At 42.6% G+C, this 24749-nt stretch overlaps 2 protein-coding genes and 1 non-coding gene across 3 annotated transcripts in view; 1 reads left to right on the forward strand and 2 right to left on the reverse strand.

Moving 5' to 3' along the window:
• MATN2 (matrilin 2) overlaps positions 1–14094 on the forward strand; it is a 63017-nt gene extending 48923 nt beyond the window's left edge. The window contains exons 21-23 of the mRNA XM_089517688.1: positions 3274–3384; positions 10399–10495; positions 13850–14094. Coding sequence (XP_089373814.1) covers positions 3274–3384; positions 10399–10495; positions 13850–13907 — 266 coding nt within the window. The 3' untranslated portion in view covers positions 13908–14094. The remainder of the gene's footprint in view (positions 1–3273; positions 3385–10398; positions 10496–13849) is intronic.
• A 2827-nt stretch (positions 14095–16921) lies between these two features.
• Positions 16922–23712, reverse strand: RPL30 (ribosomal protein L30). Its single transcript, XM_089517689.1, has 5 exons — positions 23650–23712; positions 23512–23566; positions 20214–20359; positions 18015–18145; positions 16922–17022 (listed from the first exon to the last, which is right to left on the reverse strand). The coding sequence occupies exons 2-5, from the start codon at positions 23530–23532 to the stop codon at positions 16973–16975; spliced, it is 348 nt and encodes a 115-aa protein (XP_089373815.1). The 5' UTR covers positions 23533–23566; positions 23650–23712; the 3' UTR covers positions 16922–16972.
• LOC149317524 (small nucleolar RNA SNORA72) lies at positions 17238–17370 on the reverse strand. The gene has a single exon (XR_016280796.1). It is a non-coding gene; the product is annotated as a small nucleolar RNA SNORA72 (small nucleolar RNA).
• Positions 23713–24749: the final 1037 nt, after the last annotated feature.

Raw genomic sequence — 24749 nt, forward strand, 5'->3', positions numbered from 1 at the left:
GCCTTGCATTTTGAACCTTCTTCAGACGACTTGAAGGTTTATTCCAAAAATAAAAAAGCATAGACCTGTATGTTAACCACCAAAACAGAAATAATAATAATAAAGAAGTAGAGGCTTCTTTCAAAATGGATGCATTTTTGAAGAAGAAGCCTCTACATCATCATCATCATCTCCTCGGTTTTGGTGGCTAACATTCAGATTTATGCTTTTTTATTTTTTAAATGTTCTAAGGTAGGCTTGCCATATCCCGCCTGGGGGCGGGACTTTCCCGGTTTGGGGCGGGGCCACACGGTCCTGCCCCAGTTTGGCCCCTCCCCCGGGACCTCCCCCCCCAGCAAGGCCCTGGAGGCAGCTCCAGCCCTCCCCATGGCTGTGTGCCATCTTCCCCGCCTCCCTGCCTGACTTAAGGCTAGAGAGCAGGTCTTAAAGACATCTGCCACTCAGAGCTATTGCCAGCCCACTTGGTATATATACCCTGCAAAAGGCATTACTTTCAGGTTACAGTGAGCAAAGAAAAAAAAGGCCATCAATCGTTCCTGTTTCCCTGGGAGTCTAAATGCCTCCTCATCTTTTAAATGTCTACCACTCAGTATTGTTGTAATTCTTTATCACAGGGTCGTTTTTGAGGCCCTAAACACCTTTCCTTGTAATATGCAAATTTCTCCCGAAGCTGACCAATGGGAAAGAAGCAATCAGCCCCCCTCCCCTTGGGTTGGTTTTCAAGGGCTTGGAAGGAAGAGATTTTGCCTTGCAAGTTGCTGGTAAATAATAGAAGGCTTTGGGGTTGCAAAAGGCTGCAGAAATAGTTTGACCCCCCCCCTTAAACATCCATGGCTCAGTGCTATGGGATTCTGGGAATTGTAGTTTCTTGTGGCACCAGAGCTCTTTTGACAAAAGGAGACTGAATGGAGGCGTTGCCTGGCTGGGGGCAGAGCCTCTTGCCAGCAGTGAGAAGGCTGCGATGATGAGGAAAAGCAGGGGCTCCTCTGGTGGTCCTGGCCACTTCCCTTGGCTCCCTCCCTCCTCCTCCTCCTCCTCCTCCTCCTCCTCCTCCTCTCAGAGCTCATTCACACTCCCTGGCTTTTCTCTCCCCCCCCCCCCTCTGCACTTTGAGACCCCTTTAACTGCCAAAGCTCAATGCTCTGGAATTCTGGGGTCTGTGAGGCATTTGGCCTTCTCTGTCAGAGAGCTCTGGTGCCACAATAAACTACAATTCCCAGGATTCCATAGCACTGAGCCCTGGCAGTCCAAGCAGTGTGTTTTGGACACAGAGATCCTCCAAATGAATCCACTCCCTAGCTTTTATATCTCTCACACACACTGCAGGAATAATAACCCACTTTGAGACTGCTTTAACTCAGTGCTAGGGAATCCTGGGAATGCGAGTGTTTGGGAGACATTGAGACTTCTCTGTCAGTCATGGCTCTGAGGCCACAATAGACTACAACTCCCAGGATTCCCCAGCACTGAGCAGTCTCAAACTGGACCATTTCCTCAGTGTGGATGCACCTAGGGAGGCATTCTGGGCACTGCAGTTCAACTACGTTTGGAGGGTTATGGGACTCCCTGTCAGAGATAGCTCTGGGGCCACAATGTACTACAATTCCCAGCATTCCCCAGCACTAACCCAGGACAGTTAAGTCACTCTCAAACTGGATTATTTCCTCAGTGTGGATGCAGCTTTGGTGAGGAACTCTGGGCATTTCAGTCCAGCATTGTTTTATTTCTGCAGTGTGTTTTGGACCAGAGACAAGGTGACCAGGCATCCTCCTCCTTTTCCAGGACATGTCCTCCATTTGGATCATGGCTAAGAAGCATGGATTTATAAGTACATGGGTGTTTTTAGCTTTTATTTTTGGCCATGTCCTACATTTTGGGGTGAGGGCATTGGTCACCTTGGCCAGAGAGCTTTCCAGGGGTTAACTGCCATTCTGCTGTGGTGCTGGAACAGACCACCATTCCCAGAATTCCATAGCATTCAGGCAAGACAGTTAAAGTGGTCTCAAACCAGATTATTTCTCCAGTGTAGATGCAGCCCAAGCCTTTTGCCTCTCTTATGCCTGAGATTTCAAAGCCCAGCCTTGGCACCACAACAAACTACAAATCCCAGGATTCCATAGGATGGAGCGATGAGAGTGAAAGCAGTGTGGCAGCAGCCTAAGTGTGCTTAATGCAGTTCTTAACATGGTGCACCTCTTGCCTACAGAGTCTCACAAGACTTTTTTGTTTAACAACTTGTACCCATTAACTCCATTTCATGTCTCCTTTATTTAGTGGGGTGGAATACAGACAAAACAAGTCAAAATGAAGAAAAACCAAAGTCCCTTGACCAAAGGGTTTGTTTGTGGAATAAGCCTCTGAAATATGCAAGAGGCAATGTTAAAATAAAGCCATGTTCAATGCTCAAATGTGCTGTTTGGAATGGGGAGAGGGGGGTGGCCAGAAAGGGAAGTACATTTCCGTGATCTGTCTACGAATAATGTCAAAATGTCCTCCATTTTGATCATGCCTAAGAAACATGGATTTATATTAGCATTTCTAAAAAAGCCTCAATTTTTTGTGTGTCCTCCATTTTTTAAAATGTGTCCTACATTTGAAAATGTTGTCCTGCATTTGTCCTACATTTGTCCCGGTTTGGAGGTCCTCACTTATGGCAACCCTATTCTAAGGAGTACCACGAGGTGTAGGCCGGTTTCCACTTTTCTTTCTGTTTTGCTGTTCACAGATAGGGATTCTTGAGGCAGTTGCTTTTTCATCTTGCCTGTTGTAGGCATGCATATGCTGCAACAGTAGGATTGGCTAGAAAAGAATTCTGTCCCAGATCAAGTTTTATTGCATTGATTACTTCAAACACACTGCTGCAACCTGATACCGAAAACCTGTTTGTCCAGCCCTCTCTCTTTCATCATCCTCAGTGCAGATGCTGGTAAAAGGATTCATAAAAAGGAACTTCTTTGTTAGAGGCTTTGTTAATGGAGGTATGCCTGTATAGCCTCATATGAATATGACAGTATCTTTATTCTACATTAGAATATTTCTGCCCACAGTATTCTACAATGTTGAATAACACTTAAACATTCAATAAATGATATATTTTATCTCAGTGCCTATGTATTCTCTAAAAGCTTTTATTCAATGAAAGAAAACACTCGTTTATACAGAATCTATGAAGAAAGAAGTTAGGTGGCAATAAGGAACAGGAAACTCTGTGTGTGTGTGTGCCTAATTATGTTAATTATTTTAATCACAGTTATTTTCTTTGGTTCACTGCAGAACCTGAAGCCGCTACCCTAGCAATTACAGATGTTCTTGCTTGTTCCAATTTTGCTGTTCACCATAAATATCTTTTTGAAGAAAAACAATTGAGATCAACAGTAACATCAGGTAAACCCGTTTCCATTCTGTGTTTGTGTCATTTAGCATAGGTGTAGTGATTTGTCCTTGTTCAAGCAGTGGTTATAGTTTTCAGTCTTTTGGTCTTAGTTGATCTCTATTGTTTCTGTATCAAATTTATGCTACTGCAATTGTTGCTGAAAGTAATTAACATTCATAATGTATGTCCAACATAAGGATTTCTAATATTGTATATCTCAGATTTTAACGTTAGAAATGTTAGTATTATACCCTCCAGGTCCACCTTTCATCTTCATAATTTTGGTTTTCCAGCGTTGAGGGCGGAGCCATCCTTAATGAGGGTTGGTTCTCCCCTTTTGCTCCAATCAGGCAGGATCTTGACTTTGGGCATCATCACAGGGAGACACACCCCCACTCCGTTGCCCAGTCTAGTTCCTGCCTTCGCTCCGTCAGGCTGCTTTTCAAGCTTTCTCTTCCTTACTTAAAAAAAAAAAAAAATCCTTTCTCTTTCTCTTCTCTCTGTGGGGCAGACTAGAACTAATGGAGGACCTAGATAGCCCCGGGATGTCTGGTGAGTCTGGACATGCTCAGAGGGCCTCTCACGAACGACGGGGTCCGGCTGCAGCATGAAGGCCGCTTGGCACAGCCGGAGGAGGGATATCCCTCGTCTCCGCGCTCGACCGCGTCCAGCCGCTGCAACCTGTCCCGAAATCGGGAGGGAGTGGCTGCCATGGAGGACAAATCCAGGAGTGTGAGTAGCACCGCAACGAGCGGCACCCCTCCTCCCCAAATGCTCCCACCAGAGCTTTCTGCCCTGGTTTCCTTAATTGCCATGCAAGCAGCAGCTTTTTCCTCCACTGCCTCCCAAGCCTCCCTCCACCCAGTGGCTCAAGCCTCGGCTGCCCCTTCGGCCCAAGAGTCTGGGTCAGATAGACATAGCTACCTTTCCCATAGGGCCAGAGAATCTTCCCTCTCTCCTCCTGCTTCCCGCTCCTCCAGGGATCCCATCCCCCAATCAGAGAGGGACAAATTCATGCCCAAAAGTTCCTTGGCGGGCAAACACAGAAAAGGAGGGAAAAAGGGAGGGAAAAAGGCCATTTCAGCTCCTTCTTCTTCTTCCCTGGGCTCCAAAGTTAAGAGAAGGGCGCCATCTAGTGGCAAAACATCTCAGGCCAAAAAATCCAAACCTCAGCCCATTAGATCATCTGAAGATGAGAACCTTTCCAAATCACAATCCAGTTCTGTCTCTGAATCAGAGGAAGGAGAGTGGTCTGATGAAGATGAAGATGAAGACCCTGCTGGGACTTCCTCTTCAGCTAGACTTTTCCTTGCTGATGACTTCCCTATCTTATTGAAGAAGGCAATCAGAGCCCTTGAGCTTGAAGCCAAACCACAGCCTACCCAACAAGATGACACTGATCTACCTAAAGGCAAAGGTGAATCCTTTCCAAAACCCTCACCATCATCCGATGAGGTTCCTTTTCCATCTGATTTCATGAAAGTAATCAAAGATGAATGGTCTAAACCTGCCACAGTCAGACCCAATCCTAGCTCTGTAAAAAAGTTTTATTCCCTGCCTCAGAGTGTAATGACCAAACTACAGATCCCCTTAGTGGATGCTCCGGTTTCCTCTCTTGTTACATCGGCCGTGTACGCTAGAGATGGGGAAGAATCACTCAAACTGCCTGAGGACAAAAGGGCCGACTCTGCCCTTAAGAGGTGCTTTGAGGCCTCTTCCACTGCAATCAGGGCTGCAACATCTACCTCCATTCTAACCAGGGCAGCACATCTATGGGCTAAAGACCTCATACTAGAAGTCCCCAAGGGCAACACTAGACTCCGTCAAGGAATCAACAAATTACTTAAGGTTCTAGCATTCGCTGCTGATTCCTCCCTTGACATCATTCAATTCAGCTCACGTGCTCAGGCGGCCTCAATACCAGTCAGAAGATACCTTTGGCTAAAAAACTGGCAAGTAGATACTCGCTCTAAGCAAAACCTGACATTGGCTCCCTTCAGTGGAACTAAATTGTTCGGTGAAGCCCTAGACCCAGTACTTATTGAGACTAAAGATAAGAAAAAGGCTCTTCCATCTACCACTCGCCGAGATGATAGAAGACCCTCCCGTCAAGGTCAACAGTCCTTTCGTTCCCCCCAGTCTACGTACAACTCATCTCGGGGGAGAGGAACCAGAGGTGGCGGACGACAGTGGTCCGACAGAAAGTCCTCCTCACGACAGCACTACAACAATAGTTCCTTTTCCAAAAACAACACCAGCCAATCCAATAACAACAATGCCGGGAAGCAGCGAAATACTTCAGCCTGACTATCCCAGCACCAGAGTGGGGGGCCGTCTACAACACTTTATTCAGACTTGGTCCTCAACTACCTCAGACAAATGGGTACTGTCTACCCTGTCCTCGGGATACCAGATAGACTTTACTCAAACTCCAAGGGATCATTTCATCATTTCCCCCAAATCCCAAAGGCCACACAAACACCAGTTAATGTTAGAAGCAATCAACCATCTATTACAGATTGGGGCAGTCGAACCTGTTCCCCCTGCTCAAATCATGAAAGGGTCCTATTCCATCATTTTTCTAGTCCCAAAAGGAGACAAATCATGGAGATCAGTCCTCAACTTGAAAAGAGTCAACAGACATGTTCCCAAACGTCGCTTCCGGATGGAAACGCTCAAAACTATTCTAGAATCTCTACATCCAGGCGACTACTTAGCCTCTGTGGATTTGACCGAAGCTTATTTGCATATTCCAATTCACAGGGACCACCGAAAGTTTCTACGCTTCTGCTACCACAAAACTCACCTCCAATACAGAGCTCTTCCCTTCGGCCTATCATCGGCTCCAAGAGTATTTACCAAAATCATGATAGCTCTGGTAGCCCATTGCAGACTGCAAGGGATCCGCATCTTCCCTTACTTGGATGACCTCCTGATCGCCTCCCCTTCTCCATCTCAGGCGACAAAAGATGTCAATGTCATTCTCTCATCACTACATCACCATGTTTTTTTGTTTTTTTTTTAAGTAATAAAATTTATTCGGTCATTGACCAGTATAAAAACAAATCACACAAGCAACATATCAATATAACAATAACAAATTAAAATATAAACTGATAGTAGACTGTACATGTACGGTATCAAACAGTTCTTTCTACACGGTAATAAAATGGCCATTTGACAGTTGAGGGCGCAGTTTACAAACAATATAACAAAATTTAGCCACCTTAAGGGATACTGTAGGATCATTGTTGTCCAATAGGAGGCGTAAATAAAAGGAGTCAGGTTTGTCTGGGAATTTACACAGTAGTGGGCTAATCAGTTGGTGACGAATGTCTCTATAAAATTGACAATAAAGGAAAACATGCTCATTGGTTTCAACAGTGCCCGAGCCACATGGACAAAAACGGATTTCAAAAGGTGTTTTTTTAAATCTACCTTCCAATATGGCTGTGGGCAACACATTGAAGCGTGTCAGAGTTAGAGCCCTTCTGAACTTCGGGAGAGTAACATGGAACAGATATGAAGCTGGGGAGGGGACCAAAACTTGAGCACTGAACATGACATATTTTGAAAGGGAAGTTGAGTCCATATATCTTTCTGCATCTAGGATTTTTTTTTAATAGTAGATTTGGCTCTATCAGTGTCAAGCTTTAAAATTTCATTTTTATTGAGACCAAGCTCATTTAATTTCTTAAGGAGGGAAATTTCCCAAGAGGATTTAAAGGAATCCAGGAAAATTAAATTTGTCAGACCTCCAGAAGTTTTATGCAGTTTTTGCCAATAGGTGAGTATACTAATCCACAGACTAGATTCTATTTTAATAGTCCCAGCCTCCCTTCTGAGAACAGCGTTCGGAACACAATGGGCAACTTGAAAGATTCTCCTAAGGAACTTAGTTTGCACACGTTCAATTACATTTATACATCACCATGGTTTTCTGGTAAATCTTGGGAAGAGCCACCTTTTCCATACCCAATGCATACATCATTTGGGAGTGATTATAGATACCAGAAGAAGTCTAATACCCCTTCCACCGCAAAGGATCAAAACGATTCAAGACACGATCGCACTGATAACCAAGAATCCATCAGCAAACCTCCTCCTTCTCGCAAGGCTACAGGGGCTCATGATAGCGGCCTCCCAATGTGTTCCCTGGGCCCGATTTCATTCCTGCCCTCTACAGTGGCTGATATTACCTCATCAAAAATCAATCACGCACAAGATAAACAAACAAGTTCCACTCCCTCACAAGGTCAAACTTTCACTACGATGGTGGAACTCCCGCTCCATCCATCTGGGGCGTCCAATTCAACCACCCTCCCCAATCTTAATAACAACCGACGCCAGCTTGAGGGGCTGGGGGGGCCACTCTACTTGACCGATACGCACAGGGACGTTGGGACTCAAAGGAAAGAGCTCACAGCATAAATTGGCTCAAACTAAGGGCAGTAAGACTAGCACTTCTAGCGTTCTCTCAACACATAAAGAACAAAGCGGTTCTAATTCGCACCGACAACATAACAATGAAGGCACACATAAACAGACAAGGAGGGACCAGATCGACAACCTTGATGCAAGAAGCATCGTTACTGCTTCATTGGGCGGAAACCAACCTTCTCTCCCTCAAAGCAGAACACATAAAGGGAGAACTAAGCAGATCGGACATAGATCAAGCAGAATGGCACCTCCATCCAGAGACCTTCCTCCTGATAACACGGAGGTTTGGCATGCCTCTGGTCGACCTGTTTGCATCCCCAGTGAACAACCAGGTCCCTCGGTTCTTCTCACGTTTTCTGACTCAGGGCGCAGAACAAATGGATGCCCTAAACGCACCTTGGCCCCAGGGCCTTCTGTATGCGTTCCCACCAACAGTAATGATTTCACGGTGCCTCCAAAAGCTAAGAAGCGAAAGATCAACAATCATTCTGATAGCTCCACACTGGCCCAGGAGGGCATGGTTTTCCGAGATATCCCAAATGGCTCTAGACTCTCTACGGCTTCCAATCCACAAAGACCTGTTGACACAGGGTCAAGTCTCTTATCCAGACCCGGAATGGCTAAACCTTCACGCATGGAAATTGAGAGGCACTTATTAATTAAAGATGGACTGCTTCCTCGAATCGCAGATGCTATTATCCAATCGAGGAGACCAGCGACTCAGAGAATTTACGAATACTCTTATAGATCTTTCTATAATTGGTGTAGATCTAATCAGACTTCCTCCTCGTCGGTATCTATAAACACACTGTTGCTATACCTCCAAGATGGTCTCGACAAAGGTCTCAGACCTAATACCTTGAAAAGACAGATTTCTGCCATTACGTCAGCTCTTCCATCAAAATTGGCCTTCAAACTGTCGAACCATCGCTATGTTAAAAGGTTCCTGAGAGCAGCTTCTCTCATCAAGCCACCTACGATCCACAGATACCCTAACTGGGATTTACACATTGTCCTTCAGGCACTGACTAAACCTCCCTTTGAACCCTTAGACAAAACAGATCTAAAGTTCTTGACTTGGAAAACTCTTTTCCTTACAGCTATCACTTCGGCACGTAGAATATCAGAATTGGGAGCACTATCAACTAGAAGTGAACTTTGCATATTCAGAAAAGATTCTGTTTTACTTCGACTGGACCCAACTTTTATGACCAAGGTCAATTCTACATTCCATAGATCTCAAGAGATTATCTTGCCTTCCTTTGTTCCAGATCCCAAAAAGGAACTCGAAAAGACATGGCATACACTTGACGTTAGACGGGCTCTCCTCACTTATATCAAGCGTACCCGCAAAACCCGCAAATCAGATCGCCTGTTTGTGTCCTTTAGTTCAAACTACATGGGGAAAAAGGTCTCATCTTCCACTCTATCTAGATGGATTCGCTCCTGCATAGCTACATGTTATTCATCCTCCGGAGCCACACTCCAGGGAAGGGTCACTGCACATTCCACTCGCAGTGCCGCGACCTCTGCTGCCCTTGCCACTAATGCTCCCTTAGCAGATATTTGTAGGGCGGCCACATGGTCATCCCCTTCCACATTTGTCCGTCATTACCGAATCAATGCCTTCCAATCGGCTGAGGTGTCGTTTGGGAGGCGGATACTTCAGTCCATTTTATAGATTTCTGATTGCCTCAGTTCCCCGCCCATTGGAGAGCTTTGGTATATCCCTCATTAAGGATGGCTCCGCCCTCAACGCTGGAAAAACGAACACTGGCTTACCTTGTGAGATGTTTGTTTTCAGCGATGAGGGCGGAGACATCCTGCCCTCCCGAAACTGAGGAAATATTCTCCCCGGTGCCGGGGGGGATAGGCTGTTAGTTCAACTAAGTTTTTTCTAGTTATGGCTTGTTGAGTTTTCATGTTTTTCACAAATTTTAGAGATTAAGAATATGAGAACGTTTAGTCTTCTAGATTTACCTTTACTTTGCTTGGCTTTTCAATGACTGGGCAACTGAGTGGGGGTGTGTCTCCCTGTGATGATGCCCAAAGTCAAGATCCTGCCTGATTGGAGCAAAAGGGGAGAACCAACCCTCATTAAGGATGTCTCCGCCCTCATCGCTGAAAACAAACATCTCATAAGGTAAGCCAATGTTCGTTTTTCTGTTTTCATTAATGTAATATAACTCCAGGTTTCCAACAGTTAGCTAAACTACCCAGTGCTTTCCTGACAGGAATAATGCTAGGGACTCTCTGTCTCTCGTATCTACTCCCAATATTTATTTGCAGAAGGTACCTGATTCAGTCGTTACCACCTCCAGTTAAAAAGTATCATTATGAGTTACTCTTTGAATCAATTGAATAGAATTAAGCAGTCAATTGTAAGCTGAGGATGAATGGATGTACAAAAAAAGCTGAAAACATCTGCAAGAAACAGGAAACCTATCTTCTGAAACTGTCACCTTTTTGCCTTCTTTCTGCTCCTCCATACTGTGTTGCTAATTATCTCTTAAGTTTTGGAAACATAATAAATGTAGTACTGCTGTTCTGGTTATGGTTGTTTTTTTTCTGAACATACTTTTCAGGCAAACCTTCAGAAGATAAGAAAGACCCATGCAAATGTGAAAATCTTGTGACATTCCAGAATTTTGCAAATGCTGAAGTTCAGAAACTAACACAGCAACATATCCTTTGTTAGTACCTATGTCTATTACACAAATCCATACCTTCTGGGAGAAAGTAAAAATACAGTATCACCTAAACAAATACCTATATGTATAGTTGTATAGTAATAGGTTCTAAAGCAGCATCACTCCCTCTACTAACTTGGTGGGAAACATCTGCACATCTTTTGCTGATAGCACCATGAAGGGAATCAATGTAAGAACCCACACAGACCAACAGTCCTGATGACGCATGCCCTCACTCTGCTCCCAGGGATCCATGATGCTGTGCACTGCTCCAGATGGTGTGCAGCATTATGGTGCGCCTTTGGCGCTATGTCCATATGATGCAGTGCTGAAGGGGTGCCATATAGCCGCATCACTGTGGCTATGGCACCTTTTGGAGGGCCCTCCAAAGGCCAGATTGGAGCCGCAGTGTGAGGTTGCCACAGCCCTGATCTGGCTGAAGAAGGGGCGGCTACATGCCGCCTCTTAGGGACTGCATGTACAGCCCTTAAAGCTATTTTTACATGGTATATGGCTTTCTGAGCTGCTGCAACCTCTCCTGTTCTTTTTTATAGTGTAAAGATTCCCCTTCTGAATGCTCCCTTGGCCTGTCAAGTTGCATCTGGAAGGCTGAAGATGGGTAGTAGTGGCTGGACAACTTTAGGGTGTCTGCTATAAGCCCAGGTTCCAGTTGCGCTCCGCCAGCACTTTTTTGAAGTTGGAAGCTTTCCAGCTTCTAAAAAGTGCTGGCAGAGTGCAGCTGGGACCCAGGCTGATGGTAGGCAGCAATTTAGCATGCAGTAATCCCCACCTTCATCCTGCGTCTCAGCTGCAGCCCAGGATGCTTGAGGTTTTAAAGTTCATGTGATAAGCTTCTTTGCATATATAAGAGTGCACTATTTGAAGGTTATAGCACACCCTAAAGTTGTCCTGCCACTACTACCTATTCTTCGGCCTCCCAGATGCAATTTAAAAGGCCAAGGGAGCATTCAGAAGGAGAATCTTTACACTATAGAAAAGAACAGCAGAGGTTTTAAAGCAGGGGCACATTAATTGCTATGTGGAGGCTTGCAAAGATAATCAGAAGTAATGGCTGCTTATCATGATGGCTGTGTATTGTCACATTTATAATTCCCATAGGAAGCCACTCACACCTTTGGTGTGACCCAGCTTGGATCCCTCAAAATAAAACTTGCCACACTGGATTTTGGCATAGGCAGGTGTTCTGTTGGTGGAGGGCACTTGGCACAGGAAGCCAGTTGTGACAGGTTGATATGTGTGGGAGAAAGCTCATACAGAAAAGTGAGGCTATATCTGAAATTGTTGTCCAATATTATTGTTTAGGCTGAAACTTAATTATTCTTATTATTATTAACCTTTATTTATAAAGTGCTGTAAATTTACACAGTGCTGTAACCTGACCCTATGACAGCAGGGTTCCAGGTTGGCCTATCTTCCTTTGGGATACTGTAATTGATTGTAGGTTCACATTTTCCTTTTCCTCCCAATTGATGTTTAACATTCTGTGGTTCCTGGAACCACTGAAGTTGTTTTGAGAAGTTTCCCCCTCACAAATAGATCAGAAGTGGGAACAGGGACGTAGCCAAGGGGGGTGGGCGGTCTGTGGGGTCTGGACCCCCCTTCCATTAGATACAATGAATGGTGCATGCTGCTGTGCAGCCGTGCCCAAGCCCCATTATAATGGCAGCACTTAGTCTGGACCCCCCCCCCCCCTTCCCAAAATCCTGGCTATGTCCCTGGTGGGAAACATCTCTTTTGGTACTGTATTGCTGAACTCCAATCCCATCAAAATAGCCAGTTATGAAAGATGCTGATATAGTCCAACATCATCTGCAAGGCCACCCATTTCCCTTCCCCAAATTAAAGAACTCAAATCCCCCTTCCTGTATTTGTTTTGCAACCAACATTCAACATTCAGTCCACAGTGGACTGTTATTGTTTGGGGGGGGGGAGGTTGAGGGAGGCAGAATACTTATTTATTTGGTTCTTTTTTATTTTTACTGCTGCAAACTTCAGTTTCCTGAACAGGCTGATAGCTTCTCAATTTCTCAGGATTGCTCTGGCTCCAATCCTTTTGACATGCAAATATTCAAGCTCAATTACAGGGAACAATGATAAATGGATGCTAGATCCCAATGTTTCATTCTTGAATATGGTCTGTGCAAGTAAGTGAGTAAAGCAAAGTGTCCCTTAAAATTTTGCAGCCATACTGATGCATCATAACATTGTAAGAATGTTAGTGAAATTAAATGTGAAGCACCAACTCCCTCTAGCTGCAGTTTCAAAATTTAGAATGACAGTAGGTATGCATAGTGCTATACTAATCCAGAGAAATACACTGGATTGGATAGACTTATACCCAAGAGCTTCAATTATTCAGATGGATGGGATGAGGCAGCTAATTCCCCACCACCATTCAACCTTAAGAGTTGCAATTAAGAGTTGGGAGCTCCTCTGGAACAGTGGGAGATTGCAAGGGTGGAAGGAGTCATTGGCACAAAATTGCCACCCCATTATCTTCTAGTAGTAAAATTACTGCAGGACCCCATTTTCTTTCTGAATAAAAGAAGCCTGCACATACAAGACGACAAATCTGGATTTAATGTTGTGAATCTTGCACCCAGATCCTATCAGCTGTAGGATCTGAAGTGAAAATAAACAGTCAGAATGGGATACAATTTCAGCTATCCCAGTGTTGCCAATAGGAACTTCACATGTAGGAAAGGAACATCACAGAAATTGCTGCCTGGAGATGCATTACTTGATGCGTAGCACTAAACAATAATTTGAATATCATGACAAATACTAATATTGCTGCCTTGAATTCTGTTTGAGGAGTAGGGTGGGAAATAAGTACAATAAATAAATAATATTGGCTTGCATGCATGTATTTAGTACGAAGATTAATTATTGTTGTGTATCCTTTCCGACATATGGTGACGCTAAGGCGAACGTATCACAGGTTTTCTTGGCATGACTTGTTCAGAGGTTTGTCATTGCCTTCCCCTGAAACTGAATGCATGAGGCTTGGCCAGTCACTTCATGGCCAACCTGGACATTAAACCCTGGTAACCAGTCATAGTCCAACACTCAAACCACTACAACACGCTAGCTCAATACCCTTATCAGTACCACTGAACTAAAACCATTCATGCTAGATCAGATCAACAGCATAGCCTACTTTATCCAGTGTCTCTGGGTCATCAGATGAACGTATGGATATCCATGCCTATAATGCTTTAGTAATTATACTGAAACTTTGTAATTATTTGTATTACACAATCTGATGCCTACCGTACTGTATTACATACTGACTCAGGCTAGATATTTTCCTTAACTTACAATTACTAGAAGAAATGTCAAAAAGAATGGAAGACCTGGAAAATCGATTAAGATACCGATGAAGTGTTCTGAACAGAAGTGCATAGTGTGTTGGATATTCATAAGCGAATGTACCAAAGCTATCCGTAAAATGTCTAGATTCTCCCATTAAAAAGGAGAATGTTTAACTCTAGTACCGTATTGCATTTTTTTGCATTGTCTGGAGAAGAAATGTTGTGTAGACTTTTTTCTAAGTGAGATAAGCTATGTAATATAATAAAATGGTGCTACAAAAAAGCATTTAAACTAGTTTAGAAATCTGTAAGGACATTCGTATTCTTTTTTCTAGAGCAGAATGCAGACATAATTGGACTTTAAAAGGCAAAACAAGAAGTCTTGTGGAGTTTGAAGTCTTTTGTGCAGTACAACCCACTTCCTCATACATCCAAAAAGTGTACAGTCAGCCCTCCATATCCATGGATTCTTTATCCACGGATTCAACCATCTCAGCTTGAAAATATTTTCAAAATACATCCATTCCTAAAAGCAAACCTTGATTTTACCATTTTATATAAGGGACACCATTTTGCTATGCCATTATATTTAATGGGAGTTGAGCATCCATGGATTTTAGTATCCACAGGGGGTCCAGGGACCAAACTCCAACAGACACCAAGGGCTCACTGTATATGAAACAAAATCTTTAGGATATCACAATTTTCCTGCTGAAATGACTGAACTATTTCTCTGAAAAACACAGAAAGCAATTTCCCATGCTTTTGCTGTCACGCTAACAGAAGCATATGCAGAAGTGGCTTGACCCTTCACTCATCCGCAGTTTGCCCTTTATGAATTAGTTTGTGGGAAAAACATTGGATGCTCCCCACTTAATCTAGGTTTTTTTTTGTTGTTGTTAATCAGCAGATGCACATTTAGGAGCTGTACATAATGGTCTCACAATTAGTTCTTCACCTTAAAATTCTAAAAGCCACAGCATTTCCCCCCCCAAAAAATGTATTGTCGTTTCCTGAATAAAAATACTGGCGAAGGAGCAAAGTTGTTACATGGGGAAATGGGTTTATGCCAGAAAGTACATTTGGGTTATTAGTACAATTTTCAATACAAATCAGCATTAATACTTAAAAAGACAAACAGACTGTTCAGACTTTGAATTATGCTGAAAACAAACTATGAGTCCAACAATCTTGTTTCCTTTCCCAGTATCTACTGTTCTTTGCTGCCTTTTTTATCTCAAGCTCATCCAGGCTGCTTCTGCCAAATGGCAGCTGTTGCTGATTCAAGAATGAATAGATATGCCTCACTGCATAAAAGCCTTCTGGCCTCTGGTGTTTAACCCTACCTTTGCTAATGGGGTGCTGTGGACCCCAAAAGCTGTTTGTACCCCTTTTCCAGGAAATTCGCATTACTTCAAACTCCAAGTAATGAGCAATTCATTTGCCTTTTCCCCCTTTTAAATGGTTTGAAAATTTAACTTACTACCATAAGCTATTTGCAATCCAAAGAGTCTTTCTAAATTGAGTATGTTTCTTTCTGAATACCTGATGCTATGTAACCTTGTGGACAATCTACCCACTTGAGTTCAGAGCAGAGAATGTCCCAATCTTATATTATTTATACTGGCATCAACTCTCAGAAGACTTGTGCTTAGGGCACTTTTAAGTTGATACTTGATTAATGCAGTCCTGCTTTGCAATGTCATGGCTAGAATGGACCTCTTTAGAGAGGAAGCTGCCATGCCAGACAACTATGGTCACAAAATTCACTACAACATCAACACTACTGTTAGCTGGCTTTCATTTTTAACTCACTGATTGATTAATGTTTTCCATCCTTCAGTATGTTTTGAACCAAGCATGAGCACCCAAATTTGCACAGCTGAGTTACGATTATCACACTTTGAGACAGCTATAGCTGGCAGAGATTAAAACGGGAGATCTTAGCACGCACTGTCAAAGGCATAGCACCATACCGCCCGCCAATCACAAAATTATTTCCTCCTGAATGTTAAGTCATTCGGCTAAATCCAACTAGAGTAAATATAGTGAATTGTAAATTTGATTTAACAAATTCTATTGATTCATCAGATCTATTCTAGCTAGGACAAACAATTACATTTAGCCAAAATTTGCATTTTCATTTAGTAACATGCCTTTGGCTTGCCCATCAAATCAAATATTATATTAGTCCTTGTTAAACCCGGAACATCAAGCCCAAGAAATGCCTTTGGAAACCCTTTGCAAGGCCTTAGATCTGGGGCCTGTTTTCAACAGCCAAGTTAAAGTTGGTCATTATAAAAGTTTTAGTGATGACACATTTTAAAATCAGTTCATCAGCTAGTTATTATGTGCTTTCAAGTCAACTCCAACTGATGGCAAACCTATTGTAGGGTGTTTGTTTTGTGTGTGTGTGTGTGTGTGTTTTTTTAACAAGATTTATTCAGAGGTTTGCCACTGTCTTCCTCTAAGGCTGAACGAGTGAGTGTGACATACCCAATATCACCCAATGTGTTTCCATGGCTGAAGGGTTTCAAATCCTTGTATCCCAGAGTCCTAGTCCAACACTCCACACTGGCTCTACATCAGTTATACTAGTCTACATACAATTTGCTTGCTATAGCCCTAATTTCAGTTTACCTAAAATAAAGTATGCAACTGAAGTTAACCCATTTTACCTCACTTCATTTACCCTGTTATCACCTGTACATTTACATTGTAAATTTCTTGAACTGACTGACTGCGTTTTAAAAAGTGCCATGCATAATGGCACTGCTAAATAACATGTTCCACCACACCTGGATGTCAAACAATGTAAACCCAAGCCCCAAAAATAGCATCCAAGTCATGCCCACTTGTCTGCACAACAGAAATGTACAACTGGTGAGAACCAAGTGTGCATTTAGCAGGATCCACTGTGCAGCTGCATTCTCTGGCTTTGCTGTCACACTGACACATTTAATTTCCAACTAAATTACATTATCTTGCTTTTCCTTTGACTTCCATCTTTACTGGGAAACTATTTTGCCTTCCAACAAAACTTCCACACCTTCATGCATCCAACTCATGAAAGCACGTGCCAATAACAGAGTTATAACCAATTTTATTACATAAAATTTAAACTTCTGCCATGTTTACTTTTCACTGGTTTGCTCTGGCATGCTTCTAATGATGTCAGAGTCGCCTGTTGGGAAGGAAAAAAAAACATTTTTAGTATCAATGGCTTTAAAGCAAAGCTCAATTCCATAATGAAGATGCCTAAACCCCTATGTTAAAGAACGTAGCACAGCAAAAACACATTCTCTCTATTTTCATGAATTTTAAAACACTGTTAGATTTTAAGTTTACATTTTAAAATAATTCCCAATTATTCCAGATATATTGAATAGTGTAACATGTAGATGTTACTTGCAGTTAAAAACCAGGACTAGGGAGATGAACTAGCCCTGGGGACACACTGCATAGTAATAATATAGCGAATGTCTAGCCTGCCCTGATCACTGAAGCATCAAGACAGCGAGAATATTCGCATTGTTTTTATAATTCCATAATGTGGAATTAGAAAGCACAGTTTAAATACAATGGATTTTCACAGGAGAATTATATTAAATATACTTCATGCTTCAAAGGTGCTACATGAAGGATTAATTTCTAGGCTCAGGCCTGCTGTGGACTGCATACTCTGAGTCCAGAAAATATCTTGGAATAAAATAATCAAATGCCTCATTTAGAACTACCCATTTCCACTGAATTATATAAGCCATGGATCAGTTTCAGAAATCTCGATCAATTTTTTTTCCCTAAAGACTTTTTTTAAAAAAATCAATGTAAAGTGTCTGGGAGTTCTGAGGTTTGTAGAAAAAAGCTGAACAAACAAAATTTGGCCTGTTAATCTGATACTAGCAACAGTTCTCACAAAATATTCATGAACAGAAGAACTTTTCCATAAGTTACCGTAATGATTTTAGGATGCAGCAAGAACCTATGCAAATCTATAACTAATTATGTCAAAGTGATGTTGCTAAATCAAAGCCAAGTCATACCAAATCTGCACTAGATTATACATTCTTTATTTAAATGCTGAAAGCCAGAGAATCCTAGACGAAAAGTATTAGATACATTTAAGAATCTCAAATGTTTCCAAGCATGTAACTCACATACAATACACAAACGTACCTGGGTCAATGATGGCCAATGTACATACTCTGTAGTACTTTCCACAAGCTGTACCCAATTCAATATTGTTGCCGCTGTAGTGGTGTACACCAGTTTTGGCCAACATAGCGTAGTACTCAATTTCTGATTTCCTGAGAATTAAACCCACACAAAAGTTAACATGTATGCTTAAATTATTTGCATAGTATCCACACTAAGCTGTAATTCAACAGCATTTAAATCAATGGAACAAAATTCTCATTTTTTTTTACAGGAAGCAAAAAGAGGGTGGCCAATATGCATGCTGAGAATCAGATGTGTTCCCAGCCATTTTTGCAGTCCTATTTCCTCAATACACTGCAACTGCAGTTAAGTATGGTGTTGAAATTTGGCAGCATAACAAATAACCATTTCCTTCCTCCCTTTGTTTGGATGTGACAGCAATGCTCTGCTTGGCATCCTCCTGCTGCAGTTGCTACTGAATTCTGATGGCAACTCTGGCAGCAGCCACCAAATTTCAGCAGTGAAGCCAGTCCCCACAGGGGAAGCACGGGAGATGGGAATGTGAGTGCATACATGTCAAAATTTCGCTTGAGCACTAAAACAAAGCTTCTTCCAGCTAGTTGAAGGCCTCCATGATTTACACCCAAAATAGACTTACATTTTTAGAAGAGGGTGAAATAATAGTTGTGTACATTCAAGTCATTTCCAGCGTATGGCGACCCTAAGGCAAGTCTATCATGGGTTTTTCTTGGCAAAATTGGTTAGAGAGGATTTGCCTTTGCCTTACCTAAGGTCATACACTGGGTTTCCATGGCTGAGTGGGGATTTGAACCCTGGTCTCCAAAATCATCCTCCAATACTCAAACCACTATATCATGCTTATTCTTGAATTAATAGTTAGTTAGCATTACAAAATCTTTCTGTGCCATAGCATAAATACCTCTGGTATGGTATACCTTTGGCGTATTACATCAATGCACATACGTTCCAAAGAACAGGCCAACACTAAAAGACTCCATCACATTCCTCTGGTGTGCATACTGCTCAGGACTTTCAGTTTTTACCATCCTTCAAAACTCACCCTGCCAGGTATATCTAACTAGATTTCTGAAGCTACTAGCAAGAGGAAGAGTTCCCTGAAATTTCTTGCACCAATTACAGCTTCTACATACATACTGGATGAGCAGAATAAACCCAAAGGTACACTTTGCACACTCTAATGTGATGAAGAAGCCATTCTCACACTTACAATATATTCAAGAATGAAAAGACATCTCATGGTTTATTTAATTGCCAGGTGCTTTGAAACTCTTTCTCCCTAACAAATACAAAGGACACTTTTCTATGATTAACTATTCTAATAGTTTTACAGTCTTAAAGACATTTTCATAACTGTATTATAATACCATCAAGCCTAATGGAATCTGTTTTTATTAACTTAGCCCAGTTAAAGCATTACTTCACATTGCTGAAAAAACAAAGCAAAAAGAAGTGATAGCAATTTTGAAATTTGCTCTACAATAGTTCACTAGCAGGTGTTATAAGGATTACACAAGAATAAAAATTACTCAAGAACAAGGCTTCAATATTTTTATCAGATATGAGCTTAAATTCCTATCACTTCTCCCACCTATTTTCAGGGGGGGAAAAGAAAAATAGCCAGTTTCAAGCTTCCTCTTTTGGGAAAAACCTGAGAGCAGGACAAGAGGGGCAAAAATATTCACCAGTTAGCATACTAATACTCAGCTCAATTATGGACAAGTATTCTACTCTGAATACAGAGAAAACCTCCCACCACCTTAAATCAATAGTTTTTAAAAGTCTGGTCCTCAAGGCACTTCAACTCCAGAAGCCTCAGTCTGTTTGACCAACAGTCTGGAATTCCAGAAACTAAAGTTGAAAATATCTGGAACAACAAAGTTGGGGAACCATTGTCCTAAATGAAACACTTACCAGAGTGATGGTGGTAAGCAAAAAGTATGTAACTTGCTATGTTATCACTATCATAATACTTATCTTCATCTTTATGAAAGGTAGGCTACCAGTACAATTCCATAAATGTTTACTCAGATATGCCTACTCAAATTTTCAATGGGTGTAATTTCCAGGTATACAATGAATTGCAGTATATTTTGAGAAATATTTTTTTTAAAAAAATCTAAACATCATGCCTTATTTATCTAAATTTAATACAGCATCCAGTAAATGCACACTTACCTCAAAGCAGGACAATTGTTGGCTAAGATAACCAACTTAGCTTTGCCCTGCCGGATCATTTTCAGAGTCTGTTTGTATCCAAGTACATATTTACCACTTTTCATAACCAGTTGAAGTCTAGAGTTTATGGACTCCAGGGACTTTTTCTACAAAAAAAATAATAATATATAGCTTTTGAGATTATTTCAGCATTTCATAGTGCATTTGTACATTACATCACACATACAAAAAGAGCTCCTGGACTTATTTACACAGGCATACCTGTTAACAAAGCCTCTGACAAAGAAACTCCTGTATGCAAAGACTTTTTATGCCTGCCCCAGCCTGCTCCCCCCCCCCCCCACCTCTATCTAGCTAGAAGCTTTTTTTAGCAGTATCAGCACTGAGGATGAAGAAGGAGCGAGGGAGGGACCAATAAGACTTTTGGGTTGCAGCAGTGTGTCTTTAGTAATCAACACAATAAAGCTTGAGCTAGGCCAGAATACAATTCTGATCTAGAAAATTCTACTGTAACTGTGTGCACTTGCCAACAACAAGCAAGGTAAAAAAGCTCAGAATCCCTTACTGAGCATGTGTGAACAGCAAAACAGAAAGAAAGGGGGAGACCAGCCTACCTCTCCTGGTACTCCCTTGCATGTTAAAAAAAGAAGCAGCAGCACAGACCTGCATGTTTGGCCACCAAAACAAAAATAATTTAGTAAGTGGAGGCTAATGAAAGTAAGTCTTCCCTAGATGCATTTTGGAAGAAGCCTTTGAGTGGTCTCAAGATGATTCAAAATCTTTTTGTTTATTATTATTATTTTATTTTCTTATATCCTGCCTTTCTCCCAATATAGGTATTCAAGGTGGCGAACAAGTATAAAATAATACCATTTTAAAAAATACAAAATATTAAAATACATAAATATACAATTTAAAAAAACAAAACAAGCTTCATTTATATACCGCTTCATACTGCCTAAGCAGTGTCTAAGCGGTTTACAACTGTAAGCTAATTTGCCCCCAACAGTCTGGGTACTCATTTTAGCGACCTCCTCGGAAGGATGCAAGCCTGAGTCGAGCTTGAGCCCTTTTGCTGGTCTTGAACTCGCAACCTTATGGTTTTGAGTGAGTGGCTGCAGTACAGGCATTTAACCACTGCGCCACTCACTTAAAACCATAAATATTAAAACAATAGGTTAGCCCAGCATTAAAAACCCAGTCCTTCTCCGCTTAATAGGCAAAGGAACGTCTTTATCTGGCATCATTAGGCTTAAAATCTAAAAAGACATGACACAAAAGGAGAAGGGAATCAGTGGGAAAATGGATCAGGTAAAGCAGATCCTGACAGTTCTTCTCTCCCTCCAAGGCCAGGGTGGTAGTACTTAAAATGAAGGTTTTCTAGGAGATTCTAGGCCTTTAATCTTCCTCTGGGGCTAGGCCTGGTGGAACTGTGCCTGCTTCTTCTCTCCCTCTGAAGCCCTTCATCTGTCTTTTCACTAAGTTATTGCTTTGGGGTCTCCTCTAACTCTGGGACTCTATACAGTGGTCCCTCCACATTTGCTGGGGTTAGAGGTGAAGGACCCCCCCCCCAGTGAATGTGGAAAAACAGTAAACAAAAACCACTATTCTTTTTACCTAAGAGAACACATATCTAGGAATAGCCAGGTCCTCCAATGCAACTCTATGTCAACACCTGCCAGAAATTGATCACAGAATCATGAAGGATGACCTACAAATGCCTGGAGAAGTGTTTTTTTCTAGGAGCTTCTAGGTTTTCCAGCACAACTCTTTGGTCAACTTCCAGCAGAATTGTGCTGGAGGACCTAGACTCCCAGGTAGAATGTATTAATCGCAAATTAATCAAAACTGCAAACAAATGGGACACCGCCTATGAAACTATTGGGGACAGTGGTGTCACTAGAGGAGTACAGACTGCAGCAGGTTAACACCTACCTTTTGGCAAAAGGGGGCTGTGGCATTCATCTACTTCCCTTTAAAATGCTTTAAGGGATAGTGGGACTGGGATGAACCTCAGTGGGAGAAGAAAGGAGAGGCCCCAGGGTTTTTTTTTAATTAAAGCTTCAAATGTCAACATTTTAATTTTTTTTAAATTTATTTTAAAAAATATATTCTTTTTAAATTTTCTTTAAAAACATCACATTTTAACCAAATGTTCACTATGTATATGTAAATACACTTAAGCTGTGCGTATGATATTGTAATTTGAAGATATGATTTTAATTTTGCTAGTTGTTTACGTCAGAACAAAAGGCCTCTTTTGTGGCTGCCCCTTATATTCTGGAGCGCTCTTCCCAGGGAGGCCAGAAGGGCCCCTTCCTTGTTATCCTTCCGCCGGAGGCTAAGACCCACCTGTTTAGACACGGATTTAAAACAGCAAGTTCTTAAAGCATGGGATGGTGTTGCATTGCTTTAAAGTATTTTTTTAAACATTTTTATCTTTAACTGTATTTAATTCTTTTAATGCGTAACTTGTTTTAACATTTCTATCTCAGTGTGCTATTTTTGTATGCTTTTAGTTGCACTGGGTTTTTTTAATGTTGCGAGTCCCAGTTTTGGGAATAGGGTGGGATATAAATAAATATAATAATAATAATCATTGAATTCAGTGGTACTGTATATGGGAATTATGATTGATGAGTAACATTGGTGCAAAAAAGGCACATACTAAAACAAATGACAGTGCTTGCCCATAGGAGTCAGCTACATAGGAGTCGGTAATGGGCTGGATGAAGGAAAACAGACTCAGTCTGAATCCAGAGAAAACGGAAGTACTCCATAAGACAATCCCTGGAGAATACTTACCCAGAGAGAGTTAATGAGAAATACTTGCCCAAATGGCATCCCTGGAGGATACTTGCTATGGGCAAGTGTTTCCCAATGACTCTCTATGGGAGGCTTATCTGCCTGCATGGCAGGGCTCTGGGCTGGATGGCCCTTGGGGTCTCTTCCAATCCTATGAGTCCATGAAGTAGTGTCATTTGTTTTAGGACGTACCCCCAAACAAGGCATCGCTAAGGCTTCCGTAGAGTGCGACATGAAGGGAGCAGGGCAACGGGTGTCTGCGTCTGACTCCACTGACTGGGGCCCCCGGATGCTCCCTCTGCTCCCCATCCTCCCCTGCCCTCTGCACCCAATTGAGTCCCAGGCTTCGCGGCCTCCTCGGGGAACCCCAAACAGAGGCCTCCCTCCCTCCCTCGCATCCTTTTAAGCCGAGGCCCGGCGCCGGGAGGAGGACCGAGCGCAGCGCCACGTGAAGAGCGCCCGGCCCGCTTGCTTTCCGCCCTCCTCCACTCACCGTCTTCTTGGCGGCCACCATCTTGCCGGCTGCTGACGAAGGCCCTGCCGTTTACCTGCAGAAGGGAAAACAGGAGCGTTAACGCTGCCCTCAAACAGACAAACAACTAACCCGCCCCTTCAGAAAGAGAGCCCTCACCAGAGAGGCCCCTCAAGATGGCCGGCAGCGAGCAAAAGGAAGGAGCACCCACAATGCACCGCGCGAAGCCCACGCCGCCAAGAGCTACTCTCGCGAGAGGATGAACTCTTCTTCCTCCTCTCCCCCCTCCGACCAGGTTGCCATGACGGCGCCTTCGGGCATGCGCAGTCGGACGCTGTTGTTCTTGCCTGAAGAGGGCGCCAAAGAGGCAAGTGAAGTGCGATGCAAAAAAGAAGGCTCTTCCGGCTCTCAGTCGAACAGACACGAGGGAAGGCATTAAGCCAGGGCTCTCCAAGTGGACCCGGACTGGGTTATTTCTGCACTGTGTTCTGGCACCTTTGACACCGCTTTTAACTGACATGGAATCCTGGGAATGATTGCAGTTTATTGTGGCACCAGAGCTGTTTGACAGAGAAGGCTAAATGTCTTACAAATCTACAGTTCCCAGAATTCCATAGCATTGAGTCAAGGCTGCTAAAGCGGTCTCATACTGGATTGGCCTGTTCAAGAACCCATTGGTTTGTCTTTCTGGCAGTCCACAGTCTCCTCAGCACTCTTCTCTGGCCCCGCGTCTCAAATGAGTTGCTTTTCTTTCTGTTGTCCATCTCTTGCACCCAAATAAAGTGACGGGGAATACAGAGCCTTGTACGTTCACACTCAAGTGTATATCTTTACTCTTTAGGCTCTTTCCTAGTTCTTTAAATATCTAACCGGACATTTCTTAAAAGAATAAAGAAATTGCTCTGGGTCCTAGTCTCTGGAGCAGCAGAAAACAAGTTTGCTGCCTCCTCAATATGACATCCAAACATTTAGACAGGGTTATCATATCACCCCTTAGCCTTCTCTTCTCCAGGCTAAATACCCCCAGCTCCTTAAGACTTTCTTCATAAGGCATGGTTTCCAGACCCTTCACCATTTAGTCCCCCTCCTTTGGACACGCTCCAGCTTCTCAAAATCCTTTTTGCAATATACTGCCCAGAACTGGACACAATATACCAGCTGGGGCCTGACCAAAGCAGAACAGAGTCTTAACAGCTTTGAAAATAGAGTATAGCACCTCTTGCAGTACCTTTGAGACTTTGGTCCACAACACACTGCAG

The sequence above is a fragment of the Sceloporus occidentalis genome, unplaced genomic scaffold (genome assembly GCF_023333645.1).
Source record: "Sceloporus occidentalis isolate IW3139 unplaced genomic scaffold, rSceOcc1.0.p SCAF_3, whole genome shotgun sequence".
Taxonomy (NCBI): domain Eukaryota; kingdom Metazoa; phylum Chordata; class Lepidosauria; order Squamata; family Phrynosomatidae; genus Sceloporus; species Sceloporus occidentalis.